Raw genomic sequence first — 26,141 nt, forward strand, 5'->3', positions numbered from 1 at the left:
CAAATATATATATTGGATATACCAAAATAACTTTCATCAAATTTGGGGGCAAAGAAAATGAGTTTTCTGTTTATTTTTCCCAGGATAGTTTAGGAGTTTCTTGGGTTTAAATTTTTGGAGTTAGATATAAAGAGTCCACCCCTTCTTTGGCTCAAAAATAAAAAAAACATGAAGTGGTATTATTTATAAAATAAAATAGAGATATTTTAAAGTTTATATTATATAGATATATATATCAAGGCACATGCATGTCAACGTTAGGCAAGAAACTTCCCTCAATCAACCACTCAATTAAAACCGAAAAATCCAATCCATGCTGACCCATTGCATTCTTTGAGCCCCAAAAAAACAAGAAGAAGGATACATAACAATAAAAGAAGGAAGAGAGAGAGACAAAAAAAGAAAGACTAGTTGTAGGAATTTACAAGAGGCGGAAGCGTTGAAAAGTGAAAAGTGAAAAGTTAAAAAAAGAAGGAAAAAAAGAAAGAAAGAAAGAAAACAAAAACTAGTGAGTGAGAGAGCCAAGAAGCTCCCAAAAAGCAGAGCTAATTAAAAACCAAGAGGACCAGTACAACAAAACCAAAAGGAAAGCTGCTCCTGCATCTCCTGCCACCTTCACCAGTATTCCTGGACCACCACCCATTCAACCCTCCCTCTTACCCTTTACCCCCACTTTGACTCTATCTTTCTCTCTCCACTGCTCCACCTTTTCACCATCCCAACAATGTCAAACACAACCAAACAAACTCTCTCTCTCTCTCTCTCTCTCTCTCTCTCTCTCTCTCTCCAAGAGTCAGCCACACCACCCACCTTGTTCAGCTGCCATTGATGCAGCAAAACAACTGGTACACTGCTGTTGCAATCTCATCAGCTGACCCCAACCTGCACTCCTCTTCCATCTGCTCAAAACTTTCAAACCAAACCATTAGAGACAGATACTTGCCAATAACAAGAATAACAAGAGTTAATGAAGCATTTTTTTTAAGACCTTGAGGTTGAGAGAGTAGAGCACTGAAGATGAATCCATGGAGGTGACGTTGAGGTGGAGCACAGTAAGACATAACTCTTCCAGTGCTGCTACAACCTTCACCAGTTGGCCAGGTCTACGTGCACTGACTACTTTCAGATTAACATGGCCCTGTACCACTGTGGCCTCTACGTCCACCCCTGCAGCACCATTCCCACCATTGGAGAAGCTTGTGTACTGTGGAGAGATGAAGAAGCTCTCTAGTGCTTCTTCTCTTAAGCGTTTTTCTGATTGCAAGGAGAGTAGCAGCTGCTCTAGCTCCTTCACTAGATCAATGGCCCCTCCCACAACTGAAGCTTGATCACCCTGCAATAATGAAGATATATATATATATATATATATATATATATATATGTGGGTGTAAGCATTGAGAGCTAGCTAGTGATAACAAGTTCAAGAAAACAATGAATGAATGAATGAATGAATGCATGGACGCATGCATGCATGCATACACGTTGGACGTAGGAAGAAGGCATCAGGGAACGGAGAGAGGCAAGGTGGTGGTTCATGAGGCGGCGTCGGTTGCGTTCTACGGCGATGTGAGTCATGCGTTGGCTTTCAACTTCTTCGGGGCTTTTACAGCATGTTGTTGGGCGTGAGCGCTTGCGCTTCTTTCTTGAGGCGGAGGGGGTGGTGGTGTTGGTGATGCAGCTCTCTAGTGGCTGGTGCTGTTCTTGATCATCAAGCTCTTCTTTTTGTTGTATTGCACACTGGAGAAGCTCCAGGAAAGGAATGTGGTGGCTGGAAATGAGATGACTCTCATAGCTAATCTGGTTGCTGTTGTTGCTATTGGTGGTGGTGGTGCTGAGGAATGGGATTAATGGTTCCCAGTAATCAGAAGCCATGTCCACATCTCTAAGAAACTGGAAGGCAATTGCATTGTGAGAAGAAGAGAAGGACAAATGATGTGAATATCAATGGACTTACAAAGGGGGTGGCGGTACTCTCCATTGGAGCAGCGGCACAGGAGCAGGAGCAGGAGCAGGAGCAGCAAACTCAGCGAGACTAATTCACTCTTCTTTTATCTTTGATGAATTCTGCAAGGAATTGGGAAACAAAAAATGGCTGGAGATTTAAATGCACAAGAGAGGCAGAGGAACCAAAAGAACGAACAAATAAATGCTCTTTAAATGAAGTAGTAATGAGAAGAGGAATGAAGGATATACGCACCCAGCCAGCACTGTAGTAATGACTGCATAAATGAAGAAGGGTTGCTGGGAAGTGGGAAGAGAGGATTGGGTTTAGGGATTGGATTTGGAGGCTGTGTGGCTAAGTCTGGAGGGTACACTCCCCATGAATTATTGCTGCCTTGCATGTTTGTCCAGCCCTGCAGACAACCAGTTGTGGGGACTGTCTTTCTCTCTCTAGAGATGGAGAGAGAGAGAGAGAGGTAGATAATTGGGATATTTGAATAGTATTGGGCAGCTTCTCTTGCTAGTCTAAATAAAATAGGCAGCTATATGGGAAATTCAACAGTCCATCACATCGTCTGGGCAATGTATAAGAAAGACATAAGAAAAAAGGATCAAATTGGGGATATGCTGTTTGGGTCTACTGTGCAATCACTACTAGCCATGGAAAAGAGTAGCAGGTCCTCTGTACAGTCAAACAAATTCATAGAACAATGTGATTCTGGAGATATGTCTGAAGAAAGAGTACAGAATCTGCGTATTGGAAGAAAAAAAAAAACAGAAAAAAGAAGAATCATGTATTTGTCATAAGCATGATATTTCAACGTGAACTCATTGCATGGAATGCACATAAATGATTAAAAGATTCTTCCAAATTTCCTTTGAAGATCAACTACCACCAGTTTTATGTCTGTAGCATGATGCTTTCCTTCATTTATAACAGAGGAATTCAATGACTCTACTGCCAGGTTTTGCAAACAATCTTAGATTCTAATACACAGCTTATTTTCGAGAATATAATTTATGCTAGAGTTCCTCTGATTCCGGAAGGGAAATGGTCAAGAAACGAAAGGCTTACAGTACATTTACAACATGCTTTCTTCGCTTTGACAGAGTGTGATGCTTTTAATTTTCGACGAGCACATGTTCGTTAGTGTTCTTTTCAGCCAGTTCTGTAATTAGTTCCTCTAGATTTTCTTCTTTTGCCACATTCATCGCCCATTTTGCATTGATTCTTGCCTGCTCCAAACTCTGCTTTACCGTCATAGCAACCGGTGGCTTGGTGTGGACAAGGAAAAACTCTTCCATCTCATCAACTCTAATTTCACTGCAATTCTAAGAGAAAGGAATTGGAAACAAAAGGAAAGAAGCATAAGAGCTCACAATTCAATCAAACAATGTCATTTCGGATGTGCTTTTACTCACAGGAATGACAATATCCCGGATGAAGTGTGTTAGAAGAAAATGATGGCCCCATCTGTCCATGATGATCTCCCAGTTGTCCTTCATTCAGCAAGAAACACATTGTAGCGAGAGTGGGGCCAGAAGAACATATTGATGTGTTGACATGAAAAGGCAAAGGCATGATAGTTAAAATCATTAAGTTGAGAAAAAGAAGTTTACTTTCACCAACGCCATGCTATTTCACTGCCTTCCAAGCTTATCCCACGGAGTCCATAAATTATATCTTGATCGCGAATCTGTTGTGTTTTTGAAAGTTAACAATTCCATCTAGAGGCTGCAGAAAATTTGGCAGCTGTGATGTTCAACAGAGTAAATTGATACCTCAGAAGATAACAGAAAATTTAGAGCTTCAACGACAATGTCAGGGTCTGGAGAAGACGCCAATGCACCTGCCAAAAGGAAAGATAAGGCAACATTCACTCATATAATAGGCCAGCTTTTAGTGTTGGTTTGGAAAAGCTCACTCAAAATCCGTGCCTTTTCTTGAGCTACATCAGTCTCCCTATAAAGTTTCAGAAGCGATTCCAGCCATTGCTTGTCTCCAGTGTTGCCACTTCTCATAACAGCAGTATATGTGGCCTTGAAGATGATAAGAACTGAACCATGTCAGTTGCACAAGTACTGCAAAATCAATCCAATTCAATCTGAAACAAGCTATGCTTCAGACCTTTCTTGTGTCAGGAGGAAGGATTGTTATGTTTTTATCTTCCAAGAATATATTGAATCGTCTTATTGCTTCCTTTGAAGTTATTTCATGATTTAAGATTGCCAGTGCAGTCAGTACCTCACCCCTCAACATTGCAGTTTGGTGATCTTCATTTGACTTTTGCTCCCAACCCAAGTTCCTGCAAAGAAACAAAGAAGTACAAATTCAAAAACAAAGGAAATGCGGTCTTCACAGTCCATAATAGGTTGAAAACACAAGACTAACACCGGTTCTCTAATTGAAGTTATACTCATGATCTTGTTAGTATGAAGCATAATCATTTATGTAAAGTTGGCATATATAACCCCTTGCTGCATCCTGATATTGATAAACATCCTGAACGTACAGTCCTCGACACAATGATTTGGAGCTCTTTTAAAGAACAAAGAAGTTTAATCACTCACATATTTCATTTATGCTGAAATTGCTTGGTGAAAACCAAACATATTATTCATGCCTCATTCAACACAAAAGCTTAAGCCCATAGGGAGAGGCCTAGACTTATATAATATATTAGTATTTACTAACATAATCAATGTGGGACTTTAGTTACTATAATACAACTGACAATTAAATAAAATATAGTAAAAGAATTGCTAAACATTTTCCAATTAATGAGAAACCAGAAGGAAGTTAAGACTAATGAGTTGATACCAAAAACAAAAGTAACCAATGATTTTGCATAAAGTGAAGAAAATAATAGCTATCATAAAGAAAAGGTCACAATGCATTACTGGGCTGAAACTTCAAGGAGACTGATGAAATACTGCTTTAATTTGTTGAATGAGTTGCTGATAGAACAGCTTGTGAGCTTCAAAACTTCCAGTATAACCTGCTTGAAAACATACATACTATAATTCTAAGGAACTTCAAGAATGTCCTTTAAAAACTGACAAACCAAACTTACGGTAATTAGCCTAGATAACACTATGTAGTCAAGCTCGTGTTTGTACACATCCATCCAAGAAAGCAGAGAAGACAACGGTTGTTGGCCAGCCATGCAGAGAGCAAACGAATCATCCAAAACACCTGTGGTCAAGGTTTATGTGCTGAGATCAACTCTCATAGAGAAAAGTAATCAAGTCTATTAATTGACTTACCTACTGCAGATAAGCTACCGCATTTTATTCCTTCCCGTAAAAGAGCAGTAATAGTCTCATCATAATTCACTCTATAAAATCCAGTTTGCTCAACATTAACTTTAATCAATACAGTCTGATTGTCATTCTGTTTTGACAAGGGAAGAACCTCAGATAGCTCCAACTTCAACATTTTAGAGTCCAAGAGAAGCTTCTTTTGTTTATCATATGAGGCGACAAATAATGTTATTGGAACAATCCAGTAGGCATCCTCAACAGAGCCACTAAGTGAGAAGTGAGACTGCAAACAGCAGAAATCCCATTTTAGAGAACATTATACGAAGAAATAAAAACACGCAAAACAAAAGACAAATGCATTGTGGTCATTCAGTCCTTCAAAAATATCAGAAAGCTTTTCTTCATGTTCAAATACTGAACTCTACAAAAAGGGACATGATGCAGGCAATTAGTTCAGTATGCTTTAAAACAAATTTATTGGAAGTTGCTAGATTGAAATAACTTGATGTCATTCATTTATTAAAAAATGTATAATTTAGTGGAAAAGTAACAGGATTAATGAAAATGCAAGTTAATTGCACTTTGGTATTTAAATGATTCTGCATAAATTTCTTAAGCAAATCTAGGTATAAATCTCAAGGTCAGAATGTTTCAACTCTTCATTTCCATGTCTAAAACTCCTACTGGCATTTCCATGTGAGACCATCTGATTAAATGATGCCATATACTTTAAATGAAAGAGTGAATATTTAAATTATAAATGGTTATGGACACTATTTATGATGTACACTTGCATATTTACTTGCAAATCTAAACATAAGTTTTTTTATCATGCTCCAAGAACAAGCTAAATTTTCAATTACTTTTGGTTCAAAACCCTTTGAAATTTTTTAGTTGTGTAATTACAGAAATTTTGTAGAAGCAAAGCCTTTTGAATTACAAACCTGCCTAAATTCCAAGAAACCGTCGTTGAATTTTACATGGATGACAGGATAACCTTTTTGCTTAGACCAGGTTTCCATCATCATTTTGACTGATATGCCTGATTCTGCTGAAAGAACTTCCCACAATTCATCTGTTTTTGCATTTTTGCATGCATATCTTTTGATGTAAGCGGCTAAGGATTTCTAGCATGACATTCAGGTCACAAAACAAAAGTAATCAACCACAAAAGATTCTAGTTACGAAACAGAACAGAAAAAAAAATTACTTATTGATGAACTCTGAATCAAAAAAACTTCTAAAAGAGTCAGGGAAAATCAGAATAGGAGGACAACAAGTGTGAATGCATGAAGAATGTATTATATTAACTTAATTTAAGATTCTAAAGATCAATTAAAGAAAATCTTCTAGAAAATTGTCCTAAAAAAGCTATTCATGCTATTCAACATTTTTCCCACTAGTTCAGCACTTAAAACTTGGCATTCATGAAAGAATGCCCAACTAAGAACAATCAAATCAGTTCATCAACTGTGAGCATCTTTTATATTCAGGAAAAGCACTCTTTCAGCCAAAAAATAACTCACTAAGATACTAATCAAATCCTCAGTTTTCAAGGATAATACACCAATTTAAGAAGGCCCCGCAAAAAATTGTATACTAAAAGAAAAGAATAATTAGAAAAAATGATTAGACAACAAAGTTGGAAAGGGCAAAAAACCAGAGAAACTTATGTTGAAAATCTTCATTCCATGACTGGATACAAATTCCTCTTGGACAGTGTCACACATTAAACATCACATTAAACAAAATCACCAGTATCACTTGCTTTCTAAAAAGCATGCTACAATATCTCCATGGCTCTTTACCAATAAAGCAGAAGCAATCAAATAGAGTGAACTAAGGCGGTGTTTGAATAAAGAATATGGAGCGGATTAGAGTGATTAGGAAATCCATCATTTGATTTCATGCTCGCTAAAAAGTTAGTAAAATGATCACATATAAGCTATACCTGAAAAATGGCACACCCAAGATAAGCTTCTAGCATCCGAATAATGGATGATCCTTTTTTGTAGCTTATTGCATCAAATATTTCATCAACAGCACGAGCATGGGCCACATCTACCTGGAATAGGTGCATTTGGAATATAAACTCCTCCCAAAAGCTGAATAAAAAAGACTATGGCATGATTTCAATAATATGATATATCAATAACATACACAAAATATTCACCAACAAGTTTGGTATGCCAAAAATAACTGTGGGAGGGAAAGGAATTTTATACAATAAATTTGCCTTTACAGCTCAATTTTGGTGACTGCAAATACTATGGTTTATTACAATTTCTATAAAAAATTCAAAATTTTCATGAATCAATTACTATGGCAGTACCAATCACCAAAAAAAAAAAGAAAAGAAGCTTCAGTATTTGCTGCATAAATTAGTTCCTATCCCTTGGGGAACATTCTTCGTTGAACACTTTGAGGAAAGGCATGGAGGATACTCTCTGGCATCACTGAAGCCCAGTGATTGTCATAGAAATATTAAAAGCAATTATTGCTCATGTGATGATTTTGTCAAACAGCATCAGACGTCATGCTTTCCTTGAAATATAAAATTTCAAAAGTTTTACCTGTTCTTGTATCAATGAAAGCATGCTAGAAGATGTACTTCACAAACTGCAACATTTTTTAATACCTCAATTGGATGTGATTCAGTTAGGGAATCCAATTTTAGACCTCCAGCAGTTTGCTCCAGAAAAAGAGCCCATATATTCCACTCAGGAAAAAATGCATCAGCGGCTAAATAGCTCACCTAAACAATACAGATTTCAGAATGTCAATGCTAATTGATGCTCCCACAAGTCAGCATTACTATCCAAGGCTTAGCAGATATATTTGAGAATACCCATGTCGCAAAACCTTCATTAAGCCACAGGTGAGTCCACCATTCCATTGTAACAAGATTTCCAAACCACTGATGTGCCACTTCATGCGTAACAACAGTTGAAATCTAAGCAGTCCAAAACAGGATAACAGACATTAATTTAAAAGAAATACAGATGTATAAGTCAATGAATTCCAACCAATGTAAATATAAGGCTGACATCATACAAGGACCCAATTGCATAAACAATGTAGCTATAATTCTCCATCGCACTACCAGAGAAGTAGGGTATAACAACCAAATCCAACTTAGGAAGAGCATATGGTACTGAAAAGTATCTGCACTATCCCAGATGCATCAACAAGGAAACTGAAATTTCATGGATAATATTTTTCCAGAGATACACATGAAGAGGATTAACGAGGAGAAAAATAAGGGCTCAGCGTACATGGATCTGAATCTAACTTTATCATGAACTCATGTTGAAATCGGGATTTAAAATTTTGAAAGCTATATGAATTTTATGGCTCTCCTATAAATATGTACACTGCTATAGAACCATCAAGGGGGGTTATAACAGACTTGCAGAATAGGAAGTTGTTTAACTCCAGTGACAAAGATACACCCCCTCTCTCAATTGAAGTTTCTCATTCCTTGATCTTAAATAACAAAAGATCAAGTCCAAAAACTAATTTCCATTTTCATCATGTCCAGGATAAACATCTGGTCCTCTCAAATATCTTTCTATGACCAAAAAAAAAAAACATAAACGGAGAAAAGAAATCTTAGAAGCAGAAACTTACTCTTTGTTTAGCGCTAATGACCTTACAGCAACATTTAGACCAAACTTCCCCTGATCACTCTTACCAATTGGACAATAAGACAATATTTGTGCATACCATCAGATGTCAAGTCTTCAATGTAGTCAAACATCCCAACAACAACAGCTACTAAATAAGTTGACATGGTTGGTGACTCCTCAAAATACACATTTTTCACCAATCCATCAAATGTTTCTTTGGCAACTGGCATATTAGACAGAACAGTCAACTCACAAGGTACTTCCACAGTTATCTTGAAAGTAGCCTGTGAGAATCATGTCAATAAAACAAAAGCAAAAGAATTTAATTCTCATTTTAAACCATGATAAAATTCTGCAATTATAGACTAGACGAAAGAAGAAATGTGAAGAAACACACATTGATCATGTGCAAACAATCTACATGGAAGCTAATTACTCAGGACAAATCTAACAACTAATGCAGGACATTATAAGAGAATGATGACTCATTGTTCAACACACTACGGCAGCCAATGGAAAGCATCAAGATTTAGGGGTAGCAAACAAAACTGGGAGAAAATGGAACTAAGATAATAATAGGGAATACCTTAAGAGCAGGTTCATCCCCGCATGGAAAGCATCTTCTAGCTTCCACCGCTTCAAATTGTGTAACAGCCATATTTTAAAGTTTTAAATATTCATAAACTCCAATTGAGTCTCAAAATACATACAACTTATACAATTAGCTAGCTCCTTGTTACTAGACCTGGCCTTTTTCTGAAACATTGTATCATTTGCAAAAGCAATTCTAAATTTAAACTTACCAAACTATGCATAAGATAAAGGAAAAGATTTACAGCATAGTAGTGACAGCTAGAAAAATATTCAGATTAATATGGCAAATTCAGCTTATCCTAACAATGCATGGAGGAAAATCCAGTCTGAGGACCCCGGAAATGATGCAAAAATCCAAGACCATGGAGATGATGTAGGAATTGGGAAATTAAAGAGGTGAAAAATAAAGAGGTGAATGTAATAAATTGCCATTAACTCTCATAGCATGAACAAGGAATATACACAATGGATACTAGTTGAGGAAAGCAAGGTGATGCAGCAGAAATTGGAGAATATTAAGAACTTGGGACTCAAGCTCACAACAATAAATCCATTACCCTAGTAAATCACATACTTGAATGCCCTCCTAGCTGTTAGAAGAAGAAAGAGAGAGTGGAACAAGTGTACATTCCTTGAACACATTGCATGAGTGACCCTTTGGGTCTACATATAGAACATGATAAGTATACATATACGTTTATACATATATATATACATGTATACATACATATACAATACAACAATACATCTAACACCCCCCCTCAAACTCAAGGCGGATTGTACGTCTTGAGTTTGGATAACATGAATAGATGGTGATCACGTGTCTGCGTCTTGGTAAAGAAATCAGCCACCTGGACCTCTGTAGGAAGATAGTGAAGTGACACAGTCTGGGCACGTATATGGCATCGTGTGAAGTGTGCATCCACACCAATGTCTTTGGTCAGCTCATGCTTGACCGGATCGGCAGCAATCTGAAGGGCCCCAGTACTATCACAGTAAACAGGAATGGGAGAGGTGATTGATACACCAAAGTCCTATAGAATCGAACGCAGCCAGAGCACCTCCTCGACGGTAGAAGCCAACGCACGAACCTCAGCCTTAGCACTAGACTTGGCAACGGTAGCCTGTTTCTTGGTCATCCAAACAACAAGAGAAGATCCAAGAAAGATACAGTAACCAGTGACAGAGACCAGATCATCAGGACAACTGGCCCAGGTAGCATCATAATAGGCCTACAACTAAAGAGTGGATTGACGTGAGTAGAACAGACCACGGGATACAGTGCCACGAAGATATCACAATACCCGAATAAGATGAGCATAATGAACAGAAGTGGGTGCCGCAACGAACTGACTAAGGATGTGAACGGCATGGGAAATGTCTGGACGAGTGACAGCTAAGTAGACCAACCTGCCAACCAGATGTCGATAGCGGGAAGGATCAGATAAGGGAATCCCATTAGAGGCACGAAGCTGTAAATGTAACTCCATCGGTGTAGCAGTAATACGAGTATTAGTCAAACCAGAGCGAGCAAGTAGGTCGCGAGTGTAACGCTGCTGAGAAAGACGGTAACCATCAGGATGAGAAATAATCTCGATACCCAAGAAGTAACGAAGCGGACCTAAATCAGTCATCAAGAAAGTCTCACATAACTTCTGCTTCACAAGGGTAATGTGAGCAGAGTTATCACCAGTAACGATCATATCATCGACATATAGAAGAAGAATGGTCTGCCCACGAGAGGAAAAGTGAATAAAGACTGCTGGGTCATGTATGCTCGGAGTGAAACCAGCAGCCTCAACCACTGTATTGAATCGCTCAAACCAGGCCCGTGGAGCCTGTTTGAGACCATAAAAAGCACAACGAAGACGACAAACAGACCCCGAAGGCACCCGAAGGCCGGGGGGAGGAGTCATGTAAACCTTCTCCTTCAAGTCCCCATGAAGAAATACGTTCTTCACATCAAGCTGATGAAGAACCCAACCACGAACAGCAGCAACAGCAACCAAAGTGCGCACAGTGTGCATGTGGGCTACTGGGGCAAAAGTCTCCTTATAGTCGCGGCCATACTCCTGCTGAAAGCCACGAGCAACCAAACGCACTTTACAGCGCTCAAGAGACCCGTCAGAACGAGTCTTCACACGGTAGATCCAACGACAGGTGATGGGAATAGCATGAGGAGGAAGGGGAATAAGATCCCACGTATGAGTCCGAGTCAAAGCATCAAGCTCCTCTGCCATGACAGTCCTCCACTCAGGTAATCGGACTGTTTCCCGGTAAGTACCTGGCTCAAAGACATCTGAAACACTGGTGCTAGCAGAAGCGTAACGGACAGGGGGATGTAAAGTAGAGCGATCGCTTAAAGAATAAGTGTGAGAGTGTACCTCAGGAGCTGGATCGATAGTAGGAGAGGTGTCAGAAATTACTGACCGAGATGGAGGCTCTACGGGATCCCGACGGTGGTATGTGAAACGAACAGGTGGGTGAGCAAGAGGAAGCTAGGGAGGAGGGGAAGACACTGTAGGAGACTCAATAGATAAAGGAGGGGAAGACACTGTAGGAGACTCAACAGATAAAGGTGGGGAAGACACTGCAGGAGACTCAACAGATAATGGAGGAGAAGACACTGCAGGAGAGGGGTCAAGAGAGGAGTGAGAGAGAAACTCGGTAGGAGGGTTGAATGACGGAGGAGAGGAAGATACAGGAGGAGTATGCTCAGTCGAAGGGGTAAGAAAAAGGAAGGACAGAGGGACAGAGGGAGATGGGGAGTCAGTGGAAGAAGAAGAAGCATAGAAAGGTGTGGACTCATCAAACGTAACATCACGGGAGATGCGAATACGACGAGTGATAGGATCATAACAACGATAACCTTTATGCTCAAGGCTATATCCTAGAAAAACACATGAAACGGACTGAGATGTTAGATTTGTTCCCTCCCGAGGTGAGAGCAAAACAAAGCAGCGACAACCAAAAACACGAAGATGATCATTGCGGGGAGGTGTCCTATGAAGACACTCACCAGGACTACGACTATTAAGGTGAGGGGAGGGTTGAAGGTTAATGAGATAAACAGCAGTGCTGACAGTTTCAGCCCAAAAATAAGGGGGAAGAAAAGCACCAAGAAGAAGAGCAAGTGTCGTCTCTAAGATGTGACGATGCTTACGTTCAGTGACCCCGTTCTGAGGATGAGCCCCAGGACAAGATAACTGAGGCAAGGTGCCTTCAGAAGACAAAAAGGCACGAAAGGCGTGAGAGGTGTACTCACCGCCAGAGTCAGACCGAAAGGTCTTAATAGAAGTAGGAAACTGGGTGTGGATCATAGCAGAAAAAGAGCGATAGATAGACAGTAACTGACTACGATGAGACATAAGATAAAGCCAGGTGAATCGAGTATAGTCATTAATAAAAAGAGCATAATAGCGATGCCCACCTTTAGAGATAAAGGGAGCTGGACCCCAAACATCAGAATGAATGAGTTTAAAAGGAGCAGTAGTCTGAGACACACTCAAAGGATAAGGACGTTGAAGTTGCTTACCAAGTTTACAACCAAGACAGACGACATCAGAAGGAGGAGAGACAGCCCCTAAAACGCCATGACGAACAAGAGATGACAGACGAGACGGACATAAATGGCCAAGACGATAATGCCACTTATGATGAGACTGAACGACAGTATAACAGTGATGAATAGGTTTAGGTGATGATGGAAGACGAAGGGAATCCAACGCATAAACTCCATTTTGACGACGACCAGTTCCAATCACCTTCCCACTGCGATCCTGCACACGACACGAGGTACGATCAAAGACAACATGACAATCATGATCAGTAAGCTGGCTAACTGATAGAAGATTCATGGATAAACGAGGAACATGAGAGACTTTAGGAATTGAGAAGGCACTAGAAGAGAAATGACCAGTAGAGGAAGTAGGAAAAAGTGTGCCATCAGCAGTGCGAACACGGGTGACGTGAGACGGTAAATGAGAATGGTGAAGATGGGTGGCATTAGGGGTCATGTGGATAGAAACACCAGAGTCAAGAAGCCATCACTTTTGAGTAACCTGAGTGGAACTCGCATATCCAGTGGAGTCCGCCTGATCGGACTGTAGAAACTGTCGGAACATGTCTAACAATTGCTGATCTGCAGGAGACGTCGGAGTGGGAGAAGCCTGTACAAAGCGTGCCCGGGTAAAGTGAGATGTTGGAAGAAGAGGTAGAGCCGGTGAAGAATCGCCAGGGTAAGTTATTTTTTTGTTTTGTTTTTTTGTTTTTTTTGTTATTTTTTTATCACTTCTGAAAAGTGGTCACCATGGAGAAGCTTTGTCTACCCATTGTCTGCCACCTTGTTGGTAAAATAATATATATATATATATATATATTTATATAGCAGTGGGTCCCAGCATATTTGGAAGTGGGTGTGTGGAAAGATGCTTCCAATTTTGTTTGAAATTGGAAAGAGGGGAGTCTTGAATGAACAAGTAGTTGATGTTCGGGCGGCCGACGTCGGATGGCAGGTTTTTTTTTTTTTTAATCTGAGAACACTAATGAATCAAGAACTGCAGCATGTGTACGTCGGCGTGTAAGTAGCGTTGGAGATCGACAACCTCGATGATGGTGAGGGTGATGATGGTGGCCGGAGATGGTAGCCGGTAATGATGGCCTATGATGAGTGAGGGGAAGATATGTGATGTTCATATATATATATTTTTTTAAATGAATGAAAGTTAGTGATGTAGAAATCTCCCGTGGGTGAAGAAATAAAAAAAAAAGATTGCCGATGAGAAACCGAGAGATAGAGGGTCGGAGAGGAAAGGAGGTGGTCAGCGAGAGTAGGAAAGAGTGAGGACTGGCACAGCAAGAGAAAAGAGGACCAATCGGTGCAGCAAGAGAGAGACAAGGAGGGCGAAAGCAGTGCCGGTGGCCGGAAAAACCTAGGCGTCTGATACCATGTTAGAAGAAGAAAGAGAGAATGGAACAAGTGTATATTCCTTGAACACATTGCATGAGTGACCCTTTGGGTCTACATATAGAACATGATAAGTATACATATATGTCTATACATATATATACATGTATACATACATATACAATACAACAATACATCTAACACTAGCTACTTGTCATTTGTCATTTTCATAAATATATCAAATAAAAATAAGTTATTTAATTATAAATTTATCAACTAGAACAAAGTCTTTAACAAAAAAGTAAGTTATTTTTGGGACATTTATTATTTTTATTTTTTCAAAAAAATGGATAAACCACATTCATTCTTTTTAAATTTGATAGTAAAAAAATAGGGGTGGAGAAGTACAAAAGACTAGAAAGAGCAAAAGTGTCCAAGGGCGGGAATAGGAAAGATAACAAATTGAAAAAAAAAAAACAGGGGAGCTGTCATATAATCACTAGAAGTTAAAAGGTGACATTGAAGAGGTAGCTAAAAGGATGGTATGAGGGTTGGTAATGCATAGGAGACATGTTGTCACCAACAACAAGAATCCTAGCCAGTACTAGTGTTAGATGGATGGTCGCCTGAGTCGGGGTCAAGGGAAACCAAGAAATTAATGGCCCGTTTGATAATGGGTATAGAGTCATCCATATTGGCGCTTTTGGCTTCAAGGGCTGCATAGATCTAAAAGTCCCATAAAATATTTCAAGAGTGACAGTAAGAGGAGAAAGAGCTATGTAATTAAAAATGTGATTGTTACGCTCACACCAAATGTTCTAACAAATGGATATGATTAGAAAACCGATTGATCTCCAAACCTTGCAAGTAAGGTTTTTTGCCTCCAGGCAACCCACATCTCATAAATTAAGGAACATGGGTGGGAAATGTTGAAAATTTGACAAAAGTGATCCCAAATAGGCAAATACAAGAGGCAAAAAGGCAAACGATGAAGAGATGACTGACAGACTCCTTAGCGGCATGACAAAGACTATGTCAGTGTAGGAAGTTTGTTGCAATCTCTTTTAGCAAGGTAGTTAAGTGTAGAGTTTTGTTGTCCCAGATTGGTCAGATAAAGAAGATGATTTTGCATAAAAAGGGGCTTCTCCACAAAATCTAGCTAATTGGATAACTCAATCCATTATTGTTGAGAAGCAAAAGAAAGCTTTAACAGAGAAGACCTCATTGCTTTGACCTACAAAGAAAAGGTTGTTCTAGGAAGTCTATTGCAACCTCATTTAGTAAGATTGTCGAGTGTTTGGATTTGGTTGCCCCATATTAGCCAAATAAAGAGAATGATTTTGAGTGGACAGGGGCTTCTCCACAAAATCTGGCTAATTTGATACCTTAACCCACATCCACATCTCTCCTTGTGAGAAACTATATCATCAATGTTCTGGCTATCATTTCTTTTAAGTATTTGGTTGTCAACCATACCCATTACTCCATGCTTATTACCATGATAAATTTAATTTTCACACAATAACTTATCATCTCCTTGGGTCTAGTCCTCATCACCTTGGGTCTAGTCCTCATCATCATGCTTTTATATACCTCAACTGTGTAATTGACAAAGTGTGTCATGCTTACTATCACAATCTTTGTCTACCAAGATAGGGGGGTTCAATACTTTGAAAATTTTTTTACTCCACTGTGATGGCCAACAAGTTGCCAAACTTGTTCTCAACTTTCTTTCCTTACCAAAACTCATATTAAATGATAGAATAAACACAGAGAATAGAGTCAAAAAATGTTTCATTTTATTACAAACTCAACTAGTGTTTTATACAACAGAGGTCAAGGGTCTTTTTATGGCCGAAAAAGAAAATCATCTCTAACCAACTCACACCTTTTCATTAAGCTACAATGAAAACTTGCCCAAAACTGGCTTAGTCCCAAGGTCTTTTGCAAGCCTTAGCCGGACACATGTACCCACTAGCAGCACACTCACCTTGCTGAACTTGCTTAGCATTTCATCATGTTCAGACATATCTGGCCATGTCTTAACTGTATGTAAACCCTGCATGCGTAGCGCCTCAACAGTCCCTCAACTACACTTGCAAATTCAACATTGCCTTGACCACACCTCTTGGGCACTTGCATGTAGTAGTGCCTCTGCAGTCTTGGCTACAGCTCTCGGCCACTTTTGCATAATTACCTAGTGATGCCTCAACCATGGCTCTTAGTTATTTCTACATAGTGTCTCAACAAAATCTTAACCACATCTCTTGGTCACACTTGGTGAGTTTGCCAAGCCAGTCAGGGCTTTACTTGTAAGCCATTATATGTATCACATTCAATTTGACGAAACCATCTTTCAATGTTGTATCGTCCACTAATGTCACCAATAGTTCATCTCCATCTTTATCTACTTATGTTAATATACATTGTTTTATGTCCCCACTCAACAATATTGTTAGATTTTTATATTTTGTACTAGTGGACCTTATATGGAATATACATAAACTTTGGGGTCTTACACCAAAAAGTCTCAAGACTTAGTGGCTCAACCCCTATACCTATATATAAACCCATTACATTTCTATCACACAACCGATGTGGGACTCTATTTCCAACAAATATCAACCTAATCTGATTGTTTCTACTCATCAACCTTTTCTACTTCCAATTCCCAAAACATCTCCCATTATCCCTTATATATCATGTTTCCTCGCACACCCCACTCCTGTTGGATGGAGGTGGGCTCACACAATGAATAGATTATGTGGGCCAACACAATTCTAAAAACTCACACAGTCACATGCAGTGGAGAAATATTCTAAAGGATAAACTTATAGTTCACATCTCTCATTTTTGCCTCACAAACTTCGTGGAAGAGCTTTTTATATAGGCACAACTATGGTTACATTTGTCAAATATAGAGACTGTTGCACTTGTAAAACATGGGCTGCTGCACTTGCAAAATATGGACTGCTGCACATTTCTTTCATGCAAAGTGCTTCACATGATGCATGCACAACACACATGTTCATGTTTATTACTCAACAACTCCCATTCTCACGCAGGACATCATTGATATTTATTATTTCAACAACCTCCTCTCTTCCCAGTGCTCATCCCCTGTTTTTTCGTCTGTTTCTCCTTCCCTCCTTGCTATGGCAAGCGGGGGGACAGCTCCCCAGCCTCCTTCTCCCCATTCCTCCCCTCAGTCTTGGGCTTAAGTTGCTTCGTTTGGCCCTCGCTCCTTTGATTCTTCTCCTCTCCAAAACCCTCACTTGTTGGCCAAGCTTAAGAGCTCTACTTCTGAGTTTATTCGCCTAGACAATGATGTCCTTGCTCGTGGCCCTTTCAAAGTTCCAACACTCCTTGTTCGGCAAGTTTTTTGGCAAACCCCCTCCATTCGACCAAGTGAAAACTTTCCTGAAGACCAAGAGGGCGGAGTTTGGAAAAGTTTTTATCTCCGATCTCCCCAACGGGTTTTTACTGATTTGCTGCGCTTCTCATTCCATAATGCAACATCTTCTTTGTGACGACCCGTGGACTATCAATGGCATCATCCTTCAACTTTCTCCTTGGCAGTCCTTTTTTGAGCCTGCTTTCGCTAAACTCTCCATGGAGGCTGTCTAGGTCTAGTTACATAACCTTCCTATCAAACTTTGGAAAGGCGATTCGTTGGATACTATGACTGCCCATATTGGTAACTTGTTAAAAATTGATGATCTTACTATATCTCTCTCCAAGTCCAAGTTCACTCGTGTGTGCCTGGAGATCGATCTTGCTAAACCTCTGAATCGTGGCCTCTGAGTTGGGGACAACTTTCACAAGGTCTTTGTTGTTGTTCTTTATGAGAGGCTTCCCATGTTTTGTTACACCTATGGAGTTATAAGGCACGGATCCAAAGCTTGTTCTCATTCAACGTCAACCGAGGTTAATGTAGCTTCTCCACCCCGCCGCCATCAGCGGGGGTCGGCGGTCAGTTCCCACAACCTAGTGGATGTCATTGGAAGAGATACAATAATGGAGCCCGTCCGTCCTGATCCTCACGCTCTGGTCACTAAAGGTACTATTGGTGCTTCTTCGGAGGATTCGGTTTTAGGGGTATGGCTGATCATGTCTCACCGGCGGGGCCGTGGCACGGTAGCGAAACTGGCACTCGTACCAATCAAGTGATCATTGGCGTGTTAGCCGATGAAACCCCTGCCAACCACGACTCCCGAAGCACTCAACGCCGAGGTAGGGCTCCATCCCGAGGTTCTAGGTATGGGGCTCGATTCCATGAAAGGGGGGCCCATATGTCTAGTCCCATTCACACACATTACGTCAACACAGACTCAATCCTAATGGATGAGAACATGGTTGTTCATGATCCAATCGCTATTCTCTCTAACAAAGCAATTTCTTGGAAAGGATTCTTCTGATAAAGGTGGCTCTTCTGTTCAGACGATGGAAGTTCCTATGTCTTTTACTCCACCGTCTTTTGTTCCCAATAAAGGCCCGCTTGGGAACTCCACCACCGATTTTACGGTCATCCATCCTCCCTTCTCCTTCTCATCTACCTTCCATTCCTGATATCTCTCACTCTATGGCAGTGGACCGGCTCTCTACTGCTTTAGGTGGAGACCCCTCGGAGGATGGAAATAGTTAGGAGGAGGATGTTTCAGATGATTCAAATAATGATATATCTGAGGGTGAAGGACCAGATGACTCCATGACGCTTGTCCAATATTAGGAAGAAACACGCCAAGATTCTTTGATCCGGAAGGGCTCCCATGTCACATGGCCTCTTCCTTGAAGAAAGGAAGAATTGAATCTGGCGGGACTAGTTCTTGAGCCCGTACCTGCTTCTTGCCTTCACTTCATGGAAGTGTTCTTATTAATCTTTGTTTGTTTTATTTTCCTTTTAATGATTATGAATAATCCTAAAATCATGTGTTGGAATTGCAGGGAGATTTTGGCGTCCAAGACCTCCACTCGGGTTATACATTTGATTCGCTCCCATCATCCTGTGGTTGTTTGTTTGGTTGAAACTAGAGCTAATTCTAACAGAGTTGATCATTTTTGTTCTAAAATCCCTCAGAATTGGGAGTGGGCTGCCTTGTTGGCCAACGGCTTTTCTGGAGGCATCATCGTTCTATGAAACAAGGCGCTTGGTCTTGTTTCCCCTATTACCGTCTCCCGCAGAGCCCTCCATCTTATTATCTCGCCCTACCATTCCACTAATTGGATTATCTCTGTTATTTACAATTCTAATCGTTTGCATTCTCAGCGCAGGCTTTGGCTTGAGCTCTCCCACTTGGCCAATTTTAGCTTCCTTGGCTCCTCATTGGCGATTTCAATGCTATCGTTAATCGCAATGAGCACAAGGAGGGACTTTATCGCTATTACTATCGCAAAGCTTTATCATTTTCTGAATTCATTGACGCTAATAATTTGGTTGATCTTAATTTCTCAGGGTTTAACTTTACTTGGTGTAATAACCAATCAAGTGCTGCTCGTTGGTGGGCTCGTTTGGACAGGTGTTTGGTAAACTCTGATTGGACCTCTACCTTCCCGTTTTACACTCTTTCTCATCTTCCGCGGACTTTCTCTGATCATGCCCCCCTCCTCCCAACTATTTCTCCTAACTCTCCTAGTCGTAAGAATTTTTTTTGTTTTGATAATTACTGGTGTGATTATATTGGTTGTCATGATGCAATTATGGATGCTTGGGACTTCTCCTCTCGGGTAATCCCTTACATGCCTTCACCCACTTTCTTTATCATACTCGTATTAAAATTAATTCTTGGAGAAGATCTGGTCTTACTCCTCTCGACTCCGCTCTAATGGATATTGAGTCCAGTATTATTGCTCTTGAATGCTTTGATTATTTAGAGCCTCTTATCTCCTCCCAGTTGTCTGAGTGGTATTCCAGGTATGTTTCTCTTCAAAAGCAGAATTCTACTCGTTGGGCTCAACGAGCTCATATGGATTGGCTTAATAACGGTGATCATAACACTACTTTTTTTCACAACACTATCCGTTTGCGGTCACACTGCAATTCTATCACTCAAATTTTGGATACTAATGGCAACTATGTTACTGACTGATCTGATATTGAGAACAAGTTCCTCTCTTTTTATTCTAATTTGTGGACAGATAGCTCGGACACCAACTTGTTAGACATTTATAATGCTCTTCCCAATGACCTCCCGACTCTTAGTGATACTGAAGGTTTAAATCTTATTCGGGACCTCACTCGGGAAGAACTTTATGCTAATGTCTGTGAGCTTCCTTCAGGTAAGGCACCTGGCCCTAATGGTTTCAATGCAGAATTTTATCATTATTTTTGGTCAAATATTGGAGAACATTTCTTTAATGCTATAAGGTACTTCTTTTCCAATTCTGTTTTGCCGGCCTCCTGGAGCAAAACCTTCATCGCTCTTATTCCTAAGGTTAATAATCCCAGGTTTGTTTTAACTTTCATCCTATATCTCTCTGCACTGTCTATTTTAAAATTGTTTCTAAGATCCTTTCTAATCGTCTCAAAATCGTTCTTCCCAACCTCATTAGCCATGAATAAGTTGGTTTTGTCTCTGGTCGTTGCCCCTTCGATAACATCATTGCCTTACAAGAGATTGTTCATTCTTAAGAGCATGACATTAATGGCCCCTCTAGGATTTTAATGAAAATTGATATTGAGAAAGCTTATGATACTATTAGTTGGAATGCAATTCTTGCCACCTTAGCTAAGATGAATTTCCCTAGCACTTGGATTTCTTGGATTAGAACTTGCCTCAATTCAAGCTCCTTTTCTTTTTTGATCAATGGCTCACTTTCCTCCTAGATTTCCTCTTCTCGTGGTGTTAGGCAAGGTGATCCTATTTCCTCCTACCTGTTTATTTTAGTTTCCCAAAATCTTTCTTCCATGCATAACCTTGCTTTGAGAACTGATATGATTCCAGGATTCGAACCTAACCTTTCTTATAATTTTAACCACTTAATGCATGCTGATGATTTAATTCTCATTTCTCGTGCTTCTAGGAACATTAAGTTGTGTTTGAATATCTATGCCCACCTCACGGGTCAAAATGCTAATATTTCCAAGTCTGCGATTTATTTTCCTTCCTGGTTTAATGCTAAGGTCTCTAAAAGTATTTCCTCCATTCTTGGTTTCAAACTTTCTTCCTTTCCTATTAATTATCTTGGTGCCTCGATTTCTCCCAAACATCTTGGTATTTCTCACTTTAAACCCATGATTGATAAAATCTCTCGGATGTGTTCAAGATGGAAGCACTATAAACTCTCTTTAGCATCAAAATCAATTCTGATCAATTCTTCTATTCTTGTTGTGCCTATCTATTATTTCTCCACTTATCCCATCCCTGATTCCATTCTCTGGTCAATCACCAAACTTGTTAGGAATTTTTTCTGGCATAAAGATGCCAATGAAAAGGGTATTCCAGCTGTGTCTTGGAATCGTATGACTGAATCTAAACCGAGAGAGGGGGCTCGCTCTTAAGAATCTTTTACTTGCTAAACATTCTCTGAAGGCTAAATTGGTTTTCAATTATCTGAACTCTGATGATGCCATTTGGGTTAACATTGTGCAGCATAAGTATGGCCACCTTAACTTTTGGAAAGATAATGTTCCTCCTAAATGTTCTTCGTTCTTTAGGGGGTTGTGCATGACTGCGCCCATCTTGAAACTTTATTATTGGATCAAAACCATTAAACCTTTCTTGTACTTCTTTGCTTTACGATCTTTGGTGTGGTGATATCCCCATTGCTTATAAACCAACCTTCATTAACATGAATATGGACTTAAATCTTATTAATTGTGGTGATTTATTTTCTGATAGCAAATGGGATTTATTTCGCTATTCTCAGCTTTTTGGCCCCTCTGCTGAAATGATTCTTCCTAACTTGGGCCAAATTGATCTCAATTCCTCTAATATGTGGGTCTAGATTCCCAAGTCTTACAAACATAAGATCGCCTCGTCTGTTTATCATTTTTTGAATAAGAGATTTGCTGATCCTCATCTTTGGATCGGTTGGAAACTTCTCTGGTCCCTCAAAGTTATCCCTTGGGTTAAATTCTTCCTTTGGCTTACCTTCCTTGGCAGGCTTTCCACAACTGACTTCCTTCACTCTATTAATCTAGGACCTCATAGCATGTGTATTTTCTGCAACCTTGTCAAGGAATCTTCTGAACATTTATTTCATGATTGCTGCAAATCTCAGGAAGTCTGGAATTTGATATCTACTTCCACTGGTAAGCGAATTTAGTTTCCTGCAGGCTTTGCTTTTGGAAATTGGATTTCCTTATCTTCTTATTCAATGAGGACTAAAGTTATCATTGCTCTCGTGGCCTAGTTTCTTTGGAAGGCCCGTTGCAATGCCATTTTCTGAAATATCAAGCCTAATTTTTCTGCTATTGCTATTAAAGATGTTTCTTATGCCAATACTAATTTATGTGCTCTCAGGTTCTTGACTTGTAGAAAACTAATCCTTTCCAACTTTACTAGCTATGATGGACTATTCCTTTTCTTGCCTTCTTCTTGGAACGAGACTCACCAAGTTTGTAGTGGGGGGAAAGAAGGGGGGTGGGGGTGTTCTTCGTATCATCTTTTAACTACAATATTTCCATTGCAGGTTGCCTCCCCATCAACGATGAATCCTAAACTGAGGCTAATCTACTGACTTTGGTTGCTGCCTTAAACGTTGTCACTTCCCTGGCACTTCATATCAGCAACTTATTTGTTAGCAATCCAATGATTTCGACTCTCATACACTCGGGAGATCCCGTTTACTCTTGACATCTCCGCTCGTGCATCGACCGTATGAAGAACCTTCTCTCTGAAGCTAACAGGCCTTGCATCAATTCTATCCCTCATTAGTCGCTGCAAGTTGCTTTCAAGCTAGCTAGACTTGGGCGTAATCTCCATGAATTGAGTCTCTTTCATTCTAGGAGAGAGTTACCTTAATGGCTTATGAAATGTTTTTCAATCTCTGGCTTTATTTTTGTTTAATGTTTAGCAGTTTGTTTCTTTTGCTCTTTGGGTTTTATTGTTTTTTCTTCTTGTATTTCTTGTTGCTTTCTTCCTCTCTTCAATAAAGTTAGCCTCTTTGGCTTTTTTCTAAAAAAAAAAAAAACTCCCATTCTCACATTAATCCTCTTCAACTCACCCATTCTCACATCACCTTAACCTTGTACCCAAGCTGCAACTCGAACGACCCTTGTCTCTTATATAAGAAATTGCTCCCTTAATCACTACCTCATGCAATGCTCCGTCATCTTCCTTCGATCCCTTCTCCCATGTGCTTTATCAAGGCTAATCGTCACTCACATGAGTGATCTGCCATGGTTGATGAAATAAATGCTGTTTTATGTAATAGTACTTGGCAACTTTTTCCAAGCAAGTCTTATATAAACGCAGTGGGAAGCAAATGGCTCTTCTAAACAAAAAGAGCTCCTAATAATAATACTATCTCCTCACTACAAATAACGGTTCATTGGCAAGGGATTCAGTTGACAAGAGAGTATTGACTACTTTAACCCATTAGTCTTGTGATACGATCAATCATTCATGTCACTCTCACTAGCAATCCAACAAAAATTAGCAAAGTTCACGAACTAGACATCAATAATGGTTAAAGGAGGTTTGCAAGAATAAGTATACATGGAGCAACATCTAGATTTAATCAACCTTCGTCTCTCTAATATTGTTTGTCCCATACACAAGTCCCTTTATTCCCTTAGGCAAGTCTTGTGTGCTTGGTCCACTTGGCTTAGCAATTTTGTATGTGAACTTGGCTGCTAAAATAGATGCTAGTTTATTCATCTATAAATATCATTCCACCATCATATACATGTTAATCTATATTGATGATCTTAGCATCTTCTTCATTATATCATCAAACAACTTGATGCACAATTTTGCTTGAAGAATATAGATGACTTACATTACTACCTCAGCATTGAAATATTTAGAACTACTAAAAGCATGCATCTGTCACAATAATGCCATGTTTTAGATATACTTCAAGGTTCTAATCTTCCAGAGGCAAAGGGATTTAATAATCCATGAACTACTCCAAGAACTTTCATCGTAGAAAGCAAACACTTCAAGATCTATTACTATACAAATAGTTAGTGCATCGTAGACCCGACATCTAATTTACAATCCTTTGAGTCATAATACAAGCAAAGGCCCCCCAAAACTCACTAACTACAAGTAGAACATATACTATGTTACTTGTACCAAACCTCCAACTTCGGCATAAAACTTACCAGTGGATCATCCTTGACCATCTCAACTTAACGTTGATCCAATTAAGCTGGTAACCCTCATGACTCCAAGTCCCTAGCAGTTTACCTCATCTATGTTAGGGGCAATCTCATCTATTGCTCTACCAAGAAACAACTAACCATTACTTATTCCTCCATCAAAGCCGAATATAGAGATGCTGCTAATGCTACTACATAAATTGTTTGATTCCATTCTTTTCTTACTAACTTGGTGTAACCCTCAAAGCAACAATCAACAATATTATGTGGCAATATTGGCATGCATCCAACCCAGTGTTTCATGTTCAATAAAATTCATCAAAATTCATTTGTAATTCATTCAAGTGTAATCAAAGATGATGTTTTAATCATTAATTTTATATCTCCACTATCAATCAACCAGTTGATACAACAAACAAAATACCTCAACCTCCTAGATTAATTACTCTTTGGTCCAAGGCTCAAGTCCTCCAAAAAGAGCCTTTCAAGTCAAATTTAAACAAGATCGATCTTAAATATAGGATATCAATAGATAAAAGAATTTAAAATTTATAAGTAACAAAAATTAAATATACAATGTTTTACTCAAAATAAATAAATAAATAAATAAATATACAATGCTGGCATGTACATCATCAAAATTAACTCTTTCCCCATCCTCTTCTTATTCTCTCTCTCTCTATCTCTCTCTTATTCCCTTTTATTATATTATTATCTTATTATCTTGTAAATACATCGCATACCTTCTATAGAAGCCCCTCATGTGATCGTTGAGAACCCCAGAGAATCCGAGCTCCAAAACGCCGGTGCCGGAACGAAGGTTCTCATAGAAACCGATAACAAGGATCTCATCATCCTCTTCAAGGACGACAACGCCGGGGACGAGCCGCTGAAAGAAGAATGCAAGGGCACAAACGCACTTAAGCGGTCACCGAATCAAAACAGAAGCAAAGGACCAGTTGGATTAGAGGTCGGGAAGAAGGTACCTGATCGCCGGATGAGAAGGTAACGGATCCGGCGGCGATGGCGAGGTCGAGAGAGTTCAGGACGAGGAAGCGGGAAGGGCGGAGGACATCAAGAACGATGCGGACAGTGCCGGAGAAAGAGCAAGCGGCGAGATCGTCGCGTTTAGGCAGGGACGGAACCAAGGGGGGGCTAGCAGGGGCTTCAGCCCCCCCTCGGCACCGGCAGGGCTCTTTTTTGTTTGGCCGGGATCCATGAAATCGAGCAACCAGCCCCCCTTCGATCATGCAAATCCAGCCAGCAGCCCCCATCTCTCTCCCTCACACTCATTCAAAGCAGTGCATCAGGTTGAGCAGCAGCACCCATCCGGCCATCCCAAGCGGTCGAGCAAAGACCCATCCCAAGACAGGTGGTCGGCTACCAAAGCGAGGCGAAGGGAGAGGGGGAGGGTGCGGCCTCCTCTCTCTCTCTCTCTCTCTCTCTCTCGAGATCTATAAATATCTATATCTATCTATAGATCTATAAATAACTATATCTATATCTATATATAGGTTGTTGTATTTTTTTATATTTTTTT

The 26,141-nt window shown here is 39.8% G+C and overlaps 2 protein-coding genes across 2 annotated transcripts; both read right to left on the reverse strand.

Annotated features, from left to right (window-relative positions):
• Positions 1 to 392: 392 nt before the first annotated feature.
• LOC120250569 (transcription factor bHLH70-like) lies at positions 393 to 2,188 on the reverse strand. The gene is made up of 4 exons (XM_039259397.1): positions 1,955 to 2,188; positions 1,480 to 1,890; positions 989 to 1,333; positions 393 to 899 (listed from the first exon to the last, which is right to left on the reverse strand). The coding sequence occupies exons 1-4, from the start codon at positions 1,976 to 1,978 to the stop codon at positions 816 to 818; spliced, it is 864 nt and encodes a 287-aa protein (XP_039115331.1). The 5' UTR covers positions 1,979 to 2,188; the 3' UTR covers positions 393 to 815.
• Positions 2,189 to 2,704: 516 nt separating this feature from the next.
• On the reverse strand, positions 2,705 to 25,875 carry LOC120284136 (aminopeptidase M1-like). The gene is made up of 15 exons (XM_039290936.1): positions 25,588 to 25,875; positions 25,345 to 25,490; positions 8,068 to 8,158; positions 7,844 to 7,960; positions 7,157 to 7,270; positions 6,150 to 6,332; positions 5,209 to 5,488; positions 5,016 to 5,137; positions 4,843 to 4,940; positions 4,070 to 4,247; positions 3,867 to 3,981; positions 3,724 to 3,791; positions 3,562 to 3,638; positions 3,364 to 3,441; positions 2,705 to 3,273 (listed from the first exon to the last, which is right to left on the reverse strand). Exons 1-13 carry the CDS (start codon positions 25,873 to 25,875, stop codon positions 3,564 to 3,566), a joined length of 1,875 nt encoding a protein of 624 aa, XP_039146870.1. The 3' UTR covers positions 2,705 to 3,273; positions 3,364 to 3,441; positions 3,562 to 3,563.
• Positions 25,876 to 26,141: the final 266 nt, after the last annotated feature.

Source organism: Dioscorea cayenensis, chromosome 19, assembly GCF_009730915.1.
Source record: "Dioscorea cayenensis subsp. rotundata cultivar TDr96_F1 chromosome 19, TDr96_F1_v2_PseudoChromosome.rev07_lg8_w22 25.fasta, whole genome shotgun sequence".
NCBI classification, from domain to species: domain Eukaryota; kingdom Viridiplantae; phylum Streptophyta; class Magnoliopsida; order Dioscoreales; family Dioscoreaceae; genus Dioscorea; species Dioscorea cayenensis.

Excerpts from the sequence above, each read along its gene's own strand:
- LOC120250569 (XM_039259397.1), bottom strand. The coding sequence starts at position 1,978 with ATGGAGAGTACCGCCACCCCCTTT. Across the intron at positions 1,334-1,479 it reads CTTCTTCCTACGTCCAACGT|GGTGATCAAGCTTCAGTTGT; the intron begins GTATGCATGCAT and ends TCATTATTGCAG. Across the intron at positions 900-988 it reads TCTACTCTCTCAACCTCAAG|ATGGAAGAGGAGTGCAGGTT; the intron begins GTCTTAAAAAAA and ends AGTTTTGAGCAG.
- LOC120284136 (XM_039290936.1), bottom strand. The coding sequence starts at position 25,875 with ATGGGGGCTGCTGGCTGGATTTGCATGATCGAAGGGGGGCTGGTTGCT. Across the intron at positions 25,491-25,587 it reads CCTTCTCATCCGGCGATCAG|CGGCTCGTCCCCGGCGTTGT; the intron begins GTACCTTCTTCC and ends TTCTTCTTTCAG. Across the intron at positions 3,982-4,069 it reads TTCCTCCTGACACAAGAAAG|GCCACATATACTGCTGTTAT; the intron begins GTCTGAAGCATA and ends ATCATCTTCAAG.